We start from the raw sequence: 21,530 nt of genomic DNA on the forward strand, positions 1-21,530 counted from the left end.
ATGTGACATTTTCTATGATTGAACATACCAATTATATCATCGACGTCTCTTGTATGTGTGCGAAAACAGCTGAACGCAAAGGACAGCAGAATCAACCATAACAACTTGATCTTAGTCCATCGTGTATACACATAGTTTAAATCTATAATACTACTAATTAATATTTTACCATTTATAGCATGAATAAAAGATTTTACCATTTCTATTACTAATGAAACGTTATCAAATAAAACAATGTTTTTACATCGAAATTCGAAGTGTTACAAATATGTGTCAACTTTTTATGAATATTACACACATAAATCTGTACGCATCAAGGATACATTAAATTATATGAATTATCTTTATATATATAAATTATCCTTATGTATATGATATGAACTTATACCAATATACGTAATTCTTTGAAATTACTGTCTGCATAGCTACCTATCGGTTGATATTAGATTTTTACTATTTTGTACAAAATTAATGGCAATTTTAGTTTATCTTTATATAGCATAAGATAAGGTGTTGCTATTGCAGTTTAGCGACAAATGAAGTTGACTGAAAAAGTAGAATCAACGTTGAAAGCCGATGAAAATTAGTAGAAAACAACTACCGATTCTTTTAATTAGATTTTAAAATTAATTTTATGATTATTTTATTATTAGACTAATAATTAGTAAGTTTATTCGTTGATAAGAAAATCCGACAAAAAACTAAAGTCCAATAATAAGTACACATCAAAATAAACCATATATTAGCTATCTTGGCGTTATTTGTGTGCTTGCGTGAATAAAAGATACTTAAGCATTTTTCACGATATACACATACAACATTTAACTAGCAGTAGTATAGTATATATATACATATATAGCTATATAAGTATTGACCTATATGCTTACAATACAACCATCTATAATTATACATATATACGTGTGAGTGTATCCGTATTCATGATTTTACATGTTTATAAACGCCTGTATACATCTATACACATATGGAAAGGATACATATACAAATACATTTACAAATACGGACAAACATTGTTGAATTATAAATTAGCGTCAGTATTATGTCTGCGATGATGATTTCATAATGTTATATTGTTTCGTATTTCACATTTAAAAACAAAAACAAATGGTCATTTCAACCGTGTGTTCATTTGTTGTATTCGTGGTTGGATCGACAAACAACTCACGTCTGTTATTATGTTTTGTCGACGTCTATTTTAAATCTCCTAAATGTGTGTTCCTTTTTCTTGTGTATAATGCCCGCTTTGTACATTGCACATACTTCGTGTGTGTGCAAAGGTAAATAGTATAATTAAACAATTACAAGCGCATATACACATAAAAATACGTATTAATACATTTACATACTATATACATATATATATACATATATATACATATATATATATACATATATATAATATGTATATATTACGTGTCTATTTACATAAGATGTTTGCTGTTAGTGAGTATTTAAGCAGACGTTTCTGTATTAGATACCCTAAATCTATGTATAGATGCGTGTACTTATGTGTGTACTTAGTTATAGTTTTTACGTTTAAATTTGCATTTTCTTTTTTGTTCTTAATTAAACACATTCATCAAATTCATTCTTTTTTGGAAGGAAAGGAATAAATATGTGACCCCGACGAAGCAAAAGGTCTTCCTAATGCATATAGTTTTTTTACGTCATTTTTTTTCTATTTCGTAAAGAAAGCTGAATGAGAGTAGAAGTGAGATGTTCTAAGGAATATATTCCCATGCATTTCAATGAATGTTGTACAACATCATTGTCTCCATTGCCTATTTTAGAAAATAAAATAGTATTCTGTAAATAGTTTTTCATCAATGCAAAATAATTAATACGCTTTTTTATAATTAATACTTACACTCAACCCGTATAGAAAATGAATACAATTTCAGCAATAACTCCAGGATATAAAAATAAATAACAAAATATACATTTATTATTTATTTTAAAATATTTAATCAATAAAAACTGTGAATTCATTGTTTTCTATAATTTGGATAATCGTTTATTATTATATGTATTAAAAAATTTTCACGCTGGTATTAGATAAATTCTGTAGATTTATATAAATATATCTTAGCCGCACTTTAATTTCAGTTAGGTTTCGAAACAATTACAATACGTTTCTTTCTCAGACGAATATTTCTTTTATTTTGGTGGCAAAGCATACAAGTCAGCTGCCGGGCAACAAAGACATATGATGTTACACAAGGACCGGATATATGTACCATTACCAAGTAATATTTTATGAGATAGTTTTATTTTATATCTACAATTCATATATATATATATATATATATATATATATATATATATATATATATATATACATGATATACACACATATGTACCATGTATACATATATATATATATATATATATATATACATATAGGGTATATGTATATAATATCTCTATTTATAAACGTATTATTCAATTCATCATTATTTTTCGTTTTATTTAAAGATCTTTTTAAAATAGTTTATGGTCCGGGAATAAGCTGACAATTATAAAACGAAGCACCGTTGACTGTCAAAAAGAAATACGGAGTATTAATCGAATCTAAATTAAGCTTTTTTCTAAGTGGTTTTATATAATATATACTAATGCATTGATAAAATAATAATATAGAGTTCGATTAATTGAACATTCCGTATTTCTCCTGTGTAAACAATACACCCCTAGTTAGTCACGGCTACTCTCGTTCACTTTCTTTCGTTTTAATACATTTAATTTGTTCAAAAATCAATCTAAAATCAAAGTGAAAATGAACTAACAAAATAAGAACAGTGTATGAATCAGATTGAGAAATTAGGCCATGTTTCTTTCGCTTTTTCATTTACGTTAATTTTTCGCATGGAAACATATTATCGAATAACATATTTACTTATGTTTGTATCAAAGGAATTTAAAGACATTTTCTCTCATATATTATAATAGCCATTAAAAATGTACTCTCCAAAATTATATTCGTAAAAAATTCCTCAAAGCAATTATTATTTATAAAAATATCATATGATTCTCTGGATGTAAATATATATTGAATACAAATTCTTATTCGTCGCTTATGCATATGCTTTTTTCTGGTAAATTAATAAATAAGGTCATTATTATTGACATATTCCGGGAAGGGATATAGTTCTTTAAAGAAGCTTGACTAAAGGAATCGAGTAATATAATCTATTGAATCGCCTTAAAAATAGTTTGTCTAGTTGTAGCTTGTAATATGTTTAAGCTTCAAGCTTCCGGTGTGTATTTCAACATCTCCACTCATGAAGTCAAACCCTTCTGCATTTATGGCTTCATCAGCCAATCATGCTCTTATGTGAATGAACCCAGTTTTGTCATAAATTTTCTTAAAAATCAGGTTTCTGTTGTAGGATTTATTGAACTGAATGTGTTTATTTGGTTTGGGAGCACAATCCAATTATAGTAATTTACCTATGCTTTGAAAACAAATCAAAAATGAACATCTGTTTAAGAAAATATATTTTACCATATAAAATTACTTTGGAGTTTCGCTTCTAACATAAATTAAATTTAGCATTCTTTACAAAAGAAAATAGCCTTATTCTAAACTAATTCTAAGCATTTAAAATGCCGAATATCAAGTTAATTCTGGTTGATTTCCAATGTTTGAGAAATAATTTTATTACAATGAATATATACCACAAAATGAAGGAAAACTATTTGATTTTCTCAGTGTCTAACTATGTAAATAAATAGGAAAATAACTTTAGTATCTCAAATTTTCTATGAGTCCAAATTAAAACTTATTGAACTCAATTTTATGGATCAAATGAAATGATAAAACCTTTGCAGTTCAGACCTTGCTAAATACGTTATTCTTTGTGCGAACGCGTTCAACTGATTTGACTTGCTTTATTTTTCTTGCGCTTCACGTATTCATAATTAAAATACATTGAAATCTTTTGAAGTGGCATGCAATAGATTACTGTTAAATGAACGTATTTAACTATTATAAAAATATGAAGAGAAAATGTTGTTTTTAATAGTTGTTTATAAAAGCGATTATTTAATATTTTATGGCATAATAATGTATCTTTGTTTTCTCAATTGATAAGGACAACGTGAAATGAAGAAAATTGCACTGACACATGCCAAACAAAACGTTATTTCTCGTTCCATATTAAATTGAAATGTTTAACGTGTGTTAATTTTACAAGTTAATCTGAATAACTTTTAGAACAAAATTCGTATTAAATGTCCATAGTAATAATAATTATCACGAATCAATATTAAAACTTGCACTGCGATGTTGTAATTCTAAATGCATAGGATTGAAAAAGATTGAAGCAAACATAACAATAAGTGTCCGAATCTTATTTGAGGGTTGATTTAAGATATTATACTCATTTTCAATAATTACCTCCAATATATGTATCGATCTATTGATCTATCGATCTATTCATTTCTATCTGTGTGTATATATATATATATATATATATATATATATATATATATCTGTATGTGTCTGTTTGTGTATGAATTTCGGTGATTATCCCCGTGATTTATTCATTAACCATACCATAATAGACGCCTTAATGCAAACACGAATTTGGTTCGTGATTTGTTGTATACCAACGGCTCTCATCTGAGGTTTAGAAGTGCGTATTTTTCAAACCATATGCACCTTGTTTAGATGGGAGATCAATCTAGATACCAATCGTATTGTACCAATCAGCATCTAGAGAGCTCTATTAATGACTTTTGGTCTACGTTTATAGCCAAAAGTTGAAAATTGTCGGAAACTTTGTGCACCAGGACAGCACACTATGAATGGCTGATACACTCGTGAGTAAATGCCAAGACTACTTTTGTTAAACTACAGAGACAATTAAGATCAAAGGCTGCAATTTATTCTTGCTATTCGCTCTTCTTTATATGAAACCTCAAATACAGAAATTAACTTAGACGTTGCCAGCAACAATGCCCAAGGAGAATCCTTGGCGTCCGTTCGCAAACATTTCTTATTAATGTTAAGGTGTTAGAACAAGTTTGATATCAAAGAATAAAATTGATCATATTTAGCGTATAGATTACAGTGGGGATGGCACATTGTGATAATAGCCGACGAGCGACTTCTTAAGCAGCTCTTCCATGGCGAAATTATTGAATAAAATTATCGGGTTCAAAACAAAAGTCTTAACAGGCCTAAAATAGCAACCTTAATGCAGCTGCTTAATGTTATCTCATAAATAGTCTAGCAATAACAGTGCTCGAATACGATTTGTAATCACGAGAGAATATTGCTGTTATTCGTCTCAACAGAAGACCCACTAGAGAAGGTAGTCACGATGCGTACAATATCAAAAATATTCAAACAATATATGAATGTACATTCTCTTTTGAGATAGCCTTTTGCATTTTGCTACTTTGCCCAATAAAGTTGATGTTCTCGTGTATTGTATTATATCAATAACTGCAGAATTGTGTTCTGACAGCGATTTATAAATACGCGCTTATTTTAAGGTATATGATTTTCTAATAATTAATAACATGCTCATCATATAATGAACACTTGCATTATAGTAAGAACGTAGTACACGAAAGAGAAGCAATTGTACCTGATTAAAAAATCAGTCCGGCTATTTAAAATTCAATCAAAATACATACATACATACATATGCTTATCCCAGGGTATTTTTCGAATATGTGTCATTCCTGCATGATTTTCACAATACTCCTTTATGCTAAGTAATTATATAGTATTTGTTAAACATGTTAAATAATACGAAAAGAGAGCACGTGTCAGAGCATTTTTCTATTTATATTTTTAACCTTTAACATACAATTTTCAATAACAAATAATGATTCACAAATTAGAAATGCGTTCTTGAATGTCTATTTAAGTTTAAACAAATGATTTTAATTTTGAATCTTTTCAGAATAAATAATAAGCTTATGTTGACTTAGCCAAAATTATTATAAAACTGATATCATCTTATTAAGACTTTGATTCTTTTTAACATTTGAACTAAATTATAATTATAATTAAATGTTGGCCGTCATAGATTTAGCTTGAAATTTTCAAAAAAACAGCGACTCTTCACAAATAAGTTTTTTTTCAGATAATCTGAATTTAAAAATCATCTCTCTGATATAACCGTTTAAAATCGTAATCTTAATCTAATGTTTTAGAGTAACTCCTGTTAGCAAATTAATATTGTAAATATATTTTTCATAAATATTTTCTATGTGCCGATGAAAAAAAATCCCCTTTTTGGATATATTTTACACCAAGTTTAAAACAGTATTAATAGCACATATATAATGAAGAGTAATTTAAAGTATATGAGAATGTATAATTTATATCGGTTAGCAAGTTTCATTTGGTTTGAATACTATTGTTCAATAATCTAGAGAATCATAAATTGCTTTTATACTCCAAACAATGAACACAGATACGACATATAATCGTGTATAAGTCGACATGATATGCAATTCGACCTTGTTTTTACAGCCAAACATATATCGGATGCCCAAAACTGTTGAGCTGCTTCTCCTCTTTCGTGGTGCATACTTTGATCAAAACATAATACAACTATTACTCATGTATATGTTGATCACTTTTCAAGATTTTGACCCGGAAGTTGACTTTCAAAGTACGATGTATACACGAGTATATACGGTTTATATTCCCTTTTAAAATTTCAAACAAAAATTCATTTGTCGTTAACGAAAAATAGAATGACAAATAAAAAGAAACGTCAATTGAAACATTAAAAAATCTTAAAACATAACGCATATTCAAAATTAGACTTAGGTTAAAATGTTTTTAAATGAACTGAAAGAAAAAGTTAGAAACATTAAAAAAGAAATGTTTTCATAATTGAAAATTTGTATTACAAAAATGGTTTAGTTATTAGCAAAATATTTATACAAGATTAGTACTTGAAAATAAAAAGATCTGTAAACAAAATAATCATAAACCTGACTATTAGATACAAAATTAAAATGGAACAAATAAAATGAACATAATTTAGTTTGTAAATTCATAATCAATTCTTGTTCGTTGTCCGCGATGCATATCTAGTCGTATCTCTTATTCAGTCGTTATAGAAATTCGCTCTGATCTTATATATAAGCGTTTATGCGATAAAAAATAACGATCAAAGACATGAATAAAATTATATATATATATATATATATATATATATATATATATATATATATATATATATATATATATATATATATGTTTAAGCAAAAATAAATATTTCCTGGTAGACATACTGGAACGCATTTCTGCAACTGAAGATCAATAATTTCAAAAAATAATTATTTTAATTATTCAAAAGTTGGTTAGCAGATTGAAAAGGAATCTCTTACCTGCTTTCTTCACCTTCTAACAATTTTCTGTAGGCAGCAATTTCCAATTCTAGGGACAATTTGATGTCCATCAAATCCTGGAGCTCCTTGAGAATGCTTTCCATTTCACCACGAAGTTTGGTTATTTCTTCTTTGTACTGGCAGCTCTCAAGTTCATTCTGTCTGTCCTTTTCTTCCAGTTCGCGCAACAAATCTTGATTGGTTCTTTCTAATTGAGCATTCTAAAAAAACAAACAAACAAAAAAACACATCATCAGTTGAAAATTCGATTGTGAATTAAGATTTTACAAAATATATGCAAGGTATAAAAAAGGAAACGGTGGCGCAGAAGTTAACAACAACTAATTTTCTAATTAGCTATTAAATTGTCACGTGTGTTTACTGATTTAAAGATTTATTATGTACGTATTTATTATGCCACTTTTACTAAGTGCGCTGTTCAATATGGACGACACTTTTCCGTGGTTAGTGGCATATTTTAGACTTAAAATATAATAAACAGTTTTGCACTAATCCGATTTACAACTACCATAGGACTTAGATATTGTGTCAAATCAAAAAAAAATCCTATAGGTTAAATAAGAATGTATTGAACTTATGGTATAGAATAGCTTTAGGATTGGAGTGAAGCAGTTATAATTTTAGGCATTACCTCCTCCTTCTTAAGAGGAATTTGGATTATCGCCGCTCAACCAAAATCTTTCACCCATTGATAGAAGAGATGTATATACCACTGTCTACTTTTGATGCACTAATAGTAGGTAAATCTTCTCAATGTTGTTCAATGTTACTTTAGTTTCATGCTGCTTTTTAACTCGAAGAAAATGCAGCCTTTATTCTGATACTAAATTTCAGATTGTCCTAGTAGAACTCATAAACTTATCTTTGATTCAATTCAAGATTCTTTTTTTGGGAGCTTATTTTTCCGACATTCAAACCGATCTGCTATTTAACTTTGCTCAATGAAGTTGCAAGTAAATATAGACTCTTTTATTGCAAAATAAGTGCGTTGTTTTTTTCTAAATTTCTATATTTCTAAGTATATTATGTCATCATCAAAATAATATTTTATTTCTTAATAAATTTATGACATGAATGAGATTTTTCAATGCAGAAAATATCATTTTGCATTTTTTATTATTTTAATAATAATAAAAATAATTATATGTATTTTAATGTAAGTTTTAGTTGTTCTTGTAAAATATTATTCTTAAGAATGTGTGCGCCTAACTACGTGTAAATTATGCTAGAAATGCCAGCTTGTATCTATGCTGATTTGTCTGTAAACACATACATACCCTGGCTTCCAAATCTGCAAGACGGTTACGCACTTCGGTCATATTGCTCTTCAATTTAATAGTTTCTTCCTTATTACGTGTAACTTCCATATTTTGTTTAGTCGCTCCTGTACGGAATTCTTGAACCTGCAAAAAAGGAAGGACAATTTTGAGGAAAGAAAAGATTGTGAGGATGAGAAAAAGCATGATAGAAAAGCGCCATATAATTGAACGTGAAGAAATTATACACAGAAACAAAAATAAAAATACATTGATCACGACGGCACTGAAAAATTGTCCGTTTTGTGATGATACACTAAGGGGTTGAGTTTGTGACGAACAAACAAATGATTTACTATCGTCCTCCCACACACACAAAATGGAGGAAATAATTAATGGGAGGACAGCATCATAACAACTAAAAAAATACCACACTATATATATTAAAATAATAAATATCATTTCGAATATGCAGGCATACTACACTCCATAGTATTGCCGCCTATACTACACTGACTTCATACTATACATACATAATAATACAATAGTTTTAAATAAAATAGTGTTTGCATCAGAGTGACAGATATATAATCTTTGTTATTCTCTGTAAAGAAGTGTAGTTTTGTCATGTTTTTCACGTTGGCGTGTTGAAGTAAATCAATGAAAAAGTTATCCCGTAGCTTTATCAGTCAGTTTATCAAATGTAAGTTTTTTGCATGGGTCTTTTTTTCAAAAATCAATAGGAGCACTTGACATATTTGCCACAGTCAAACTGCATTCTTTGAAAAAGCTATATACAATCTGCAAAAGTCAACTGAGGTCAATGTTTGAGCTGGCATAAAACCAATGAAGTTGACTTTTTTTGTTTGGGTCTTGTTGGCGGAACTAGTTCAGGTTGTTGACATTCAGGAATTCAATAGCTTACTTAGCGGCTTTATCGCCAAGAAACAGTAACTCAGATACGCTATCCCCTTGAATGATTCTCTTTAAATTTTGACCTCGGGAATTGTGACTGTTGTATTTATGTTGCTGAGAGCCATTGTTGTTTGACCCATTGTAATATTGACAGCCATCGTTTTCTCAATTACCGGATTGATCTTATATAATACTATGCACCGAAGCAGCTACCATTAGCGGATTCTATCACTATAATACGCTAAAAATAAGTTTCAATTTAACATAGTTGAGCAGGTTAGGTATTTAACTTCTAGCGAAATATGCATAACGTGGAGACATTCATAAACCGATTGTGAATTATTATCGCAGAACAGATGTATGTAGTCCACTAACTAACCATATATATTTGCTAATGATTGATGTTTTGTCATATGATATCCGATTTTTTAGGAAAATATAAAATCAAACATCTCACCTTAAGATTGTAGTAAGCCTCGATATCGCCTCTCATCTGATCACATTTAGCGTCATACTCTTGTTGGATGTCACGGATTGCCTGGGCCAGTTCGTTTCTCCAGAACTCACGGTTTTCGGCAGTTGTGTCGCGATAAGCCAATGCAGCGAGTTCTTTCAGTTCCTATGAAGGAAAAGACAAAACATGTACTCAATCAGTAAAGTTCGTTACGATTCTATCTCGAAAGCATAGTGATTTAAGTTGGAAAAATTTTAGAAAAAAGAATTGATCGGCCAATGTAAACATTTAAGTACAAACAATGCCATTGTTTTTTCGCGTGTGTTTCTTCATTGTGTTTATTATTCTCTCATTATTCAGAAGAGAGAGAGACATTCTACTTTTAAAAGGTGCAATTAAATTACAAAACAGTTGATTAGTATTCACAAATTACTTAACAACATTTTTGTTAAAAATGCTACATGACGTCATGATTGTTTATAATGAATTTATATAATTATATGCTGTTAGTTAAATAATTAATTTATTTATTTTTAAATAGAATTTACTCAACAGGCGTGTGTTTACTTATATAATCAAGTAAGAATAATAACATTGCAGTCAAGGGATTGTTGTTGTCTTTTTTATAATTCATATATATATATATATATATATATATATAAATATATATATGTATATATATATATATATATATATATATATATATATATATATGCATTTGTGTGTGCGTGTGTGTGCGTGTGTGCGTGCGTTTGTGTGATTATACTCACTTGGGCATGCACGTCTTTCTGGAATTCAAGTTCTTCCTCAAGTGTTTGTCTACGGTTTTCCGCATCCAAATGATTAATCGTCTCGTTATTCAAGTCCTGAAAGAAAAGAACAGAAAGAATTCCGGATTGAGTAAAATTGTCTTTTAACAAATGAATGCGATAACAGAAAACACAAAATAAAAACAAGTTTCATATCTGTCTAACATCGATTAAAGTATCGGCTCGAATATATACAAAACAAAGGAGACAAAATAAATTTTCGAAATCTTTCGAATATCATTATCAATTGATATAATTAAAGACAAAAATATATTCATATGTTGCATATCAGTTACTGTTTGATATGAGAGTAGAAAAGAAGATACTCTGTATATTTTGCTATACACATATACAGAAATATATATTATTATATAAGAAATAAAAACAATTACGTCAGTAAGAGGATAGTATATCTTTATTCATAATACATTATAACTTTATTGTAATAAAGCATCGTTACTATTGAAATCAGATGTTACTGTGAAATTAAACCTGTGACTTTAAAACCACATTAACTCCTGTCTTTAGTAGCATGTCCAAGAAAAGGCTCTGAAAATATAGTATAGATAGCTAATCATTATATAATTAGGTGTATCTATCTATCTATCTACCTACCTCTCTCTCTCTCTCTCTCTCTATATATATATATATATATATATATATATATATATATATATATATATATATATATAGAGAGAGAGAGAGAGAGAGAGAGAGAGATTAGCAGAGACATCCGACGTTGCCCTGGATTGAATGATAATGAACGAGTTTTTCATAGTCCCATATTTTAATCGGTGGAATCGACCATTTTTTCGCTCTAGTTTGTGACCCATTGCGGTGCACCAGGACATGCTTTTTCGAAATGACTTAGTCCACAATAAATTGCAGTTTACATTGCACTGTAGAAAACCTACTGTTGTATTATATAAAATGAATTTTATAAATAATGGCTTGAATTAAAGTTTCAAACGCAAAAGTCAAGCATCATGGTTCAGTTGTGATGTAAACAGAAACATTCATTTCGAACGCGCCTCTGTCAAATTAAAGGATTTACTATTAATTTCATATGCTTGGTCTTTTTCTTGTGCGTTATAATAACTTGAACTTGAGTTTAAAATGAATAAGTTAAGTATCATGGTTCGATTGCGCTTTAATCTGGAACATTCATTTCGAACGCCCTCCTTTTATATCAAAGAAGCAACTATTTATTTTATGTGTCGGGCCTTTCTCCTTGTGTGGTATGAAACTTAAATGAACTTGTGATGTTAGGCTGTATAAGTTGTTAACTTTGGTAAAAAAAACGCCTGCTCCTTCTTTCATTGGATTTTTACAATGCTAAACTTATGTAAGAAAACTGCCATACACATATGCATCTGAGTGACATTTCATAAAATCCTTTCGATCGTTTCACTGTCTATATGAAACAAACTCACACTTATATTCACAAAGTTCTTTTTATATGATATTAATATAATGTATATGCACACATACGCTAGATAATTTAAATTATGGGGTGCAGTATATATGATAAAAATAAAATCTATACGTTTCTCTCCATTAGACTTATCAGAAAAAAAGTATTATGTGTCTCTTCAATCATAACCAGTTTGTTGAATACATTTATCATTCTGTTGTGTCTGCACAATAATTAACAAGAACACGGGAAGTAAAGGTATACAATTATATATTAGAAAGAAAAGTTATATACATATTTACATGTCTTCAGATATACTTCAGTTGGAGATATTCCCGCAGGTGGCGTGTTGTATATCTTACTGGAGGCAGCATAAGCGTCTTGCCTATTTGACGGTTGTTGCCGGACTCCCAGAGTATTGGTGATTGATACCTTTATATATCTCACTCACCCGCCTATGTTAATTAGTAGGCGTCTCTACAACACATTCAAAATTAAATTGTCACCAATTCCACAAACTACTACCACTATGTTTGCAATGGATTTTGGAATAAAATATAAAACCGTTTTCTTTTATTTCTATTGCGCAATGGAAATAAATCACGTGAGAAATAATGAAAGGCGTTATGGATTCCCTTTTTGTGTGCTTTTTTAATATATTTATTTTTCTATTATAGTTTGCATGTATCTGGGCAAAGGCAAAATCAATATGATATTCATATAATATTATTTAACCCATCATGTAAATGGTTCGATATTATTTTACTTCAAAGATAATTATTTTATTGATGCAAAAATTGTTTAAACCTTTTTACTTAAATATTTCATATAATGTAATTATATTAATCCAACTAGAACGCAGAATCCTTAGTTTTTCTTCCTAATAAAGGTTGCAATTGTATTGAACGAAGACACACGGCTATTTTGAACATGCCAATTGCTAGTCCGATTTCCTTGTTGGATTAAGTATATAAACAGATAGTGTTTGTCAAAATGATTAATTTACAAGAAGTTTTAAAAAATGTATTGATAGCAAAAAATGGGTGTCAATTGCTTATGGATTTGAATCATTATTGAAATAAAAAAATAAACTTGATAGATAATGACATGTATTGTTGTATTTTATAATTTTTTAAACATGTTGCATACTGGGAGCAAATAAAGTCGAAAATGATTAGAGCATAATAGAAAGGGGGAAAATGTAAATGAATCAATTGACATATTATATTGCCTGTACACGAGTAGGACATGCACGAATATTTATGATGAGACTATGGGTTAGGAATATGAAGAAATAAAACATATTCGAATATGGATGATGATGGAATTCGTTTCTATACGTTGATGTTTATATGTATATATATACATGTACATCTATATATGTACACACACAAACACACACACAACCATATATATACATATACATATTTAAGGAGAGGATGAAGGAGAAGTGAGAAGATTAACAGCGAGAGGGAAAAATCGAGAAGTAAATGAAAGGTGATGATCAAAAGAAAAAAGTTAAGATGAAAAAAGAGACAAAAGAGAAGAAGAAGTATTTGCTGTTATTGTTGTTGTTGTTGTTGTTGATGATGATGATGATGATGATGATGATGATGATGATGATGATGATGATGATGATGATGATGACTAACTGTAGTATCATTTCACTACATCATTCAGCTGTAAAATTAACGATGGACAAAAAAAAAAGACAAATCAAGATCAGAGAAGACAAAAACAATTCATTAAGATGACTTTTCTAAATTCACAAATAAATTCTCAGCTCTAAGAAAGTATTATCTGCTAATGAAGCAAGTGCCGCTTGAATAATTCACTTGTTGTATTCGCACTGTTGTTGTCAATTCGCAGTTATTGGCGTCTTAAAGCAAAATTTTTCCTGATGTTTTGGTCTCCGTATGGTGTTCGTAGATTATGAAATATGTCGTTGCCAAGCATCTTTAAATCACAGTAGAATAGACAGAAACACCTGGCCAATACGTATAACAACCAACGAAGACTGGTTGGCTGATTCACTATGTGTGTCGCTTTTTTTTCGTTAGTTTCCTCCTTCTCTCAGTATATCTCTCTCGTTTTATTACTTCGCACCTCTTATAGATTTGGAAAACAAATACTCAACTTGATCGAGATAAGTCATTTAATTTCCTTTATTCATCAAAACATAATTTCTTGCAATGGTAAAATCTTTTACTTGTCCCTAAACATCCTAACATGGCCCAAGATAAATTACATACATTATATCACTGATATGCGATACAGAAAATGGAAGAGCAGAAAGTGAATGAAAGGTAATTATGATTATGATGATGATCTGATAGTTATGACGGCTGATTATTGTGAATGAAAAATGATTAGCAACAAAAATGTTTTATGAAATAAAAGCATTTCGTTTCATTTTCACGGGTGTATAAACAAAAAGCCAACAGTCATCAATCAATAGGTAAAGCTGGCATGCGTCTTAGTTGAGTCTGAACTTCACGAGAGATAGGAATAGGGCAATATGCATACACACACACACGCACACTCACACGCACATATATATATATATATATATTTTATAGACATGTATATATATATATACACATATATATATATTATAGACATGTGTATATATATATATATATATATATATATATATATATATATATATATATATAAAGAGGAAGAGAGAGAGAGAATGGTAAGAATGCTATACGGAAATGGCTTTAACATTGTTGGGTTGAATATAAAAACAGTATCAAAAGGGTGAAATCCATGCAGAGTAAATAAATAAATCATTCAAAACTTAAACTGCCAAAAATAAAAAGGAAATGTAAACAAAATTTAAAATAATAAAATAATTGAGAAAAATAAATTTGCAAAAAATAAAACAAAACTAAATTAATTATAATAAAATGAGAAAAGTAAGTAAAAAGCTTAAGTTCTCGTTTTGCTTCCACTCAGTTATTTACAAATAAAAAATAAATAAAACTACTTAAAGCCACTATTAAAGAAAGGGAATGCCGAAAGTTATAATGGATATCCTATCAGGATTGTTTAAACACGTACTGTAAAATTGTTATGTTTGTGCTTTTACAACAAAAAGCGAGAAAAGTCAGTTTATATTTTTGGCTTTTGTGAGTTTATTTTGTTGAATTTTAGTGGTGCATTAGTTATTGTTAATTTCTTGAAACCTACAATGCCTCGACAACTGCATTCAGTTATCTGATACTATATTTTAGACGATGAATCCGTCACAGAGAAGGGTTTAAAATTATATGTTTGTTTCCTTTCTTTGAAAAAGACAAACAAAAAATATAATGATTAATGTCATTACATAACCACAGAAAACCATGAAGAATTTGTCTGAGCAATTAATTAGAAAGAAAGATAAAAAGCCGGTTAATTTAGTCTATAGAAGAATATAAGAGTGTTAATTACAGATGATGTTTGCAAAAATAACTGTAAACTCAACAATGTTCTGAATATAATGAAATCCATTAACTATATGTAATTTTATGGGTTACTGACCCCAAATGCCATAATTTTGAAACATTCACAATTTTGTATAATATTTAGTACAAATAACCATTCTATACCTGTCTTGTCCACAAAGTTTCTCTCATAAATGTTCAATAGTTTTTGTTTTATAGATATTGCAAGCATATTTGGATGTTGCAATGCGTCAAATTTGGACTATACTGACCGTTCGAAAACGGTCAGCATAGCTCAAAATTCAGAAATTACTCGGAGATTGTTGAGGTATATATTGTCGTTAAAATATACTTAGCGATAAAATCGACAGTTTAAGGACCGGTGAGTGTAAAGCCAATTGAGGATTACAACTCCTACTGATGGGATGCACATCAAAGTTTCCTTGCATATCACTGTATGGTGATAAAACAGCATGTTTTCATGACTGAACGTTGGTGGTAAAATGAGACATTAACTGAAATTTATTTGTGCTTTTGTTATAATTTCAAATCAGGTGTCATAGGTGTGCCGGATATTCCTTGGCGAGTGTATATGTTCAAAGGGTCATCTGGCAATGTGCAACTAATTATACAATATAATTAATATGGAATGAAAGTGTGATCAATATATAGTAGATAGTTGTTTTGTAAATTTGTGTGACATAGCGAATGATTTGAAATAACAAAGTTTAGGATTTTCCGTATATGAGTTTCGTGAAGCTAAAACATCAAGTGATATCTGGATTATTAATAGCATGGATTTAAGGATAGTACAACTTGAATCATATTACCTAAATTTGATATGACTTAAATTTGTCGCAGATTCCTTCTTCATCAATATATCGATCTCCCTTGAAATGAACAGCTTCACTTGTAGCCATTGTGTTGCATTTTGGTTGTGATTTTTTTGCGGGAACTTTTATTGGCTGTAACGTTTTATTCTTCTATCGTCCGTCAAAGATGCTTGTACATCAAATCAAATCAAACTTATTGGCAACAAATAAAAGAATTTCCGTAATTCCGTGCAGGAAAATGGTAGGACAAAGAAAGGCTCCATACAGGATAGTCTTGAATACGTTTTTGGTTGAATACTGGACTATATTGTAGGGAAATATGTTCACTCGAGAAGTGATATGGACAGAGCAAGCAGGCTTTGGCATGTTGAAAGACGGCACAAAGTATTCGGTTGGTGCAAAAATAATGACGTTTTTTGACACGAAGTTGAACGTTAAAAACGACATTACTTTTGCACCAACCTAATAGTATTGGTTCATATTCATGTCGTGCGTATATTTTTTGTTTACATTTTCAGAAATCGGCTTCCTTTCAACAACATTATCTCTGATATAAAAATCATCATAGGAAAAAATTCCGCTCAGCTATATTTTAAAATACATAGTTCACATTAAACACTCATCTTTAACTGTGCTGGTCTCTCCAGTAAGGTTAGCACAGAATCCAGAAATAGCTAAGGAATAGCAATGTAGTATTTTATATCAGAAGAGGAAATGAACATGATTTGAATTTGAAAATCGACAAATGACGTTTACATAAGATAATATTAAAAACACCGTTCTCTAGCAAATAATGCCGAAATTGATGAGAATGTTTTGTGATTATGTAATAACAAAAAATGAACAAAATAATATTTAAAAAAATCACTACTGATTGTTAACAGAGTAGTTCACAACATGACAATAATAATAATAATAATAATAATAATAATAATAATAATAATAATAGCAAGATCGGAATTTTAGGAGGTCTTACATGAGTGACCGTATCCGTTTCCTGTGAGGAGAAAAGCAAATGAAAATAAGTAACATTGATCAAACAATCAATAAAAGGCGATTGTGATAGAAACAGAAAGAGTAAGAGAGAAAGAAAGAGGGAGGGGGGCAGAAAGACAGAGCGAAAGGGTTAATAAGAATAAAATATTATAAGAATGAATGAGGAAATAAAACTATTTCTCTTTATGTATTCGAAAAGAACTGTTTTCTTGATGTATTTTTTATGTTGAAACTGATTCTGCCGCTGCACTAATTTTAGGTGTTCATTAATCGTGCTGAGATCAACACTGAACAGAGAAACAGATTTCCACAGTGTCCGTTTGTTTGTATTGCCATGTATTGATTTATATGATGCTATTTTGCGAGCGAATTACGCAAAACATGAATGTGAGCCCCGAATGATATAAATTAAGTAACAATGACTATTGAAACAGGAACTTTCAACTTTACAACTGAATGAGGAATTCGACCTAATGTTGACCGTCGACATAAGGGCACAGAAACAGAAGCGTTGTGAATATAAAAGAAATACGAACAATAATCGAAATATGGACGAAAAGGATAACATTTCCCTGTCTAAAAAACCGATGTAGTAATATAAATAAAAATAAAATAATGAGTTTTTATTATGAAAACGATAATGTCCGTCACAAATGATTTTATGCAGTTTTTTTTTAAATTTAAATCAGTAAAGAAAAAGGGAGTAATTTAATTACTTTATTAGAAATGAATATTTTTCAGTCATAATCATGACTGTAGTATGAGTTAAACTGTTTCTAGAACAGATACAACACAAAAGATAACTGTGTAACCACAGTTCGATTTTGATAGAAATATGAACGATCCAGCAAAGAAACGATATATATATATATATATATATATATATATATATATATATATATATATATATATATATATATATATATATATATATATATATATTGTTGTGATAGGACGATTCCAATTATTTTCCACGATTCCGATAAAATTACCGATTCCGTACTAAATTCACGATTCCGATACAATTACCGATTCCGATTTCGATTCTTTATGCATCTCTTAATATTTAACTATAGAGTTGTTATTCTTCCCTTCCCTGATTACTGCAAAAACGCATGTTAAATGTGGAGATATTTTCCGAGACGAAAATAAAATACACTTGTGGGTGATCATCTATCGATTTTAGTTTTACTAGTAGTTAAAAATCAATAAATATTTATTATTTTGTCATAATTATTACCAGCAAAGGAAGATTTTGCTTTAAACACATTAAAATAAAAAGAACAATTAAAATAATCGTTTTGGCATCGGAAAATATGCACACCTTATTCCGATACGCTCAAATAGTCTGATTTTTCGGATTCCCGATTCCGATTTTTCGTCTCATCACTGTATTGTCTTTAAAATCTAATTATCCACTGACACGCTTTCGTTATCTCATTAGAGTGGTTGAATCTAGCGAGACTCGAAATCTCTATATATACTTTGATTCATCCTAAACAAAGCACATTGCAACTAATACGTTAGTAGCAACTGAGAATTAGTGGCCAGATTTATAGGTGCACCCTAGATGGTTAGTTATGTAACGAGATGTTTTCTCACATAACATTTAAATTTGTGCATGCTACAGTAAAGTATACAGGAAGCAAGGACAGGTTAAAACTTTTAGAGTAGAAAGCCCTAACACATCAGGGGACCTCAACAGTGAAGATATAGAACAAGCTGATGGTCGAGTTCGTCAGGTGTATTTACATTGATGATGCACCAGAGCAACATATTGGTAGGAACACCTTTCATAGAAGTATTTGATACAACACTGGACTGGACGATTGAACAAGGGATGCACTTAATGGACAGTTCAGGGACTATTAAATTAAATTAATTCTTTATTGGGTTGTGTCAAAGAGGGGAGAGACTCCTAAGTAGTGCTCCAGTCCGGATCTTACAATACTTCAATGGCTAACAGTAGCTGGATAGAGATAGAGGATACTAGCTTGTGCGAGAAATTTTCTTAGCCGAGAGAGATAATTTTTTATGGCAGCCTTCGCAGTATCTTCAATGTAATTGTCCAATTTTTGTTACCTGTGAACACTAGGAGTCTTAATATTTGATTATCACCATGGTAATCGGTGATTAAAAAATATGTACATATTAGATAGATATATTAGATAAATATCTTAGATGGATACATGAACTATACTAATTAGATATCTAAAACATAGCAAAGAAAATTGTTACACAAAATAAACAACCAAGTGGATAAATAATTATATATATATATGTATATATATATTTATATATATTTATATATATATTTATATATATATATTACATAGATGAAGAGATATAGCAATTGGTTGTTGAATTAAGAGAGATCAGAAGGAAGTTAGATACAGTTGCACAAATAAATAAATTTAATGTATATATAGAGAAGTTGGATAGAACAGATTAATATTATAAATAGAAAAATACATTTATATATATATATATATATATATATATATATGAATGTATAAGATATTTAGATAGATAGATAGATAGATAGATAGAGAGATAGACAGAGAGAGAGATAGATAGAGAGATACGTTATCAATTCATTAACCGAAGGATAAACCAATTACTACCAAAATATCGTCAGGCACAGACGGTGTTGGATTAAATGTTAAATGATTGCAATCCACTGAATGTATTGTTACGTTAACAGAAATAAGACATATTTTAATATTACAGAAAAGTACTGATATATCAATAAATGCATGAGCTTTGGATGTCGTTGAAAACTTATCAATTTATCACATAGAGTAATATTAGTTTTAGAGAAAAATATATGAAATTGTAAAAAGACAAAACAAAGATCGGCGTCGAGTGCATATAAATGAAAATCATAGAAATGTGAACTTGATGGTCCGTGACGCAAATAATACAGAACGAATTGATATACACTATCATGAAAAATTAAGCGGCAATCGTAATTCAACATGAAAATATAATTTAACGCCAAATAAAAAATGAATAACATTAAAGTGATAATAAAGAGTATCAACATGATGGGAACAGTTTTTGAAAGCTCGAAAATAAGATTTTATCGCAGCAACGAAGGACATTTATTGGTCTGTCACATAACGACCGGTGAAAGTTTAATACAAAATTCCAGCAGCGATATATCTTTAGATCGGTAAATCCTCATTTAAATTTGAAGGTTTGTCAAACCTGGACTCGGATCGAGGAACTTTTGAATGAACTTCTTCAACATTTTCATTTTGAGAAATATTAATGCATTAACAAACATGTTAAGGAAGATTTTTACGAACAAAAATATTTACAACCACGTGTTAGAGAAATGGACATATTGAAAACATAATTGAATTCTGGTCCAAGTGAGTAGTGTTGATCGTCCAACCATCACACTCGATGCGTCACAATCTTAAACAAATTAAGCGATCGGGCGCACCCACAATAATAAAACTATCGTTACAAAATTTGCACCACTGTGAGAGAACTTACGTTTGTCGGTTTCTGTTCCCAATAAGACGACTTTATTATGAGCATTTTTTATTTTTTTATTACATTTAATTTGAACTTACGTCGTGATAAATAAATATTCCATATGTCCTTAAGATTGAACAGAGGTAGCATAATCTGTATTGAATTCAGAGAGTTAATATTGTGTTTTGTGACAATCATGTAATTCGGTGTCGCAAGGAAGAGAAAAGGTAATATTTTATCGCGACTAATGTCGACGAAAACAGCTGCAGAAAAACCTTGCGCATATTGTCTCGTAATCGATTAGTCATCGACAATCGTAGTTAATTGGAAAATCTTTTAGAGACGAGGGGTTGCAATCCTAAACATACTTTAGAGCATCAGTTTGCCATACTCATCGTTTTGTCAATTGACAACAACTGAGTGCATTTTTTATATGATGTAAATGTCCGTTACACAAAAAAATACCTGTAATTAAAATTTCAATGACGATTCATCGTAGTCAAAAATTAATAGAAAATACGCCAATGCTTTTTCG

The 21,530-nt window shown here is 29.8% G+C and overlaps 1 protein-coding gene across 2 annotated transcripts in view; it reads right to left on the reverse strand.

Moving 5' to 3' along the window:
• LOC145292035 (uncharacterized) overlaps nt 1–21,530 on the reverse strand; it is a 108,081-nt gene that overhangs the window by 21,045 nt on the left and 65,506 nt on the right. The window contains exons 3-7 of one of the 2 annotated variants that reach the window (XM_080138059.1): nt 17,490–17,510; nt 10,797–10,892; nt 10,030–10,191; nt 8,679–8,804; nt 7,381–7,601 (exon numbers count right to left, since the gene is read on the reverse strand). In XM_080138059.1, coding sequence (XP_079994185.1) covers nt 7,381–7,601; nt 8,679–8,804; nt 10,030–10,191; nt 10,797–10,892; nt 17,490–17,510 — 626 coding nt within the window. The remainder of the gene's footprint in view (nt 1–7,380; nt 7,602–8,678; nt 8,805–10,029; nt 10,192–10,796; nt 10,893–17,489; nt 17,511–21,530) is intronic. The other variant, XM_080138060.1, reaches the window with a different exon arrangement.

Source organism: Euprymna scolopes, chromosome 13 (genome assembly GCF_053919585.1).
Source record: "Euprymna scolopes isolate OS-2025 chromosome 13, ASM5391958v1, whole genome shotgun sequence".
In the NCBI taxonomy this organism is placed as follows: Eukaryota; Metazoa; Mollusca; class Cephalopoda; order Sepiida; family Sepiolidae; genus Euprymna; species Euprymna scolopes.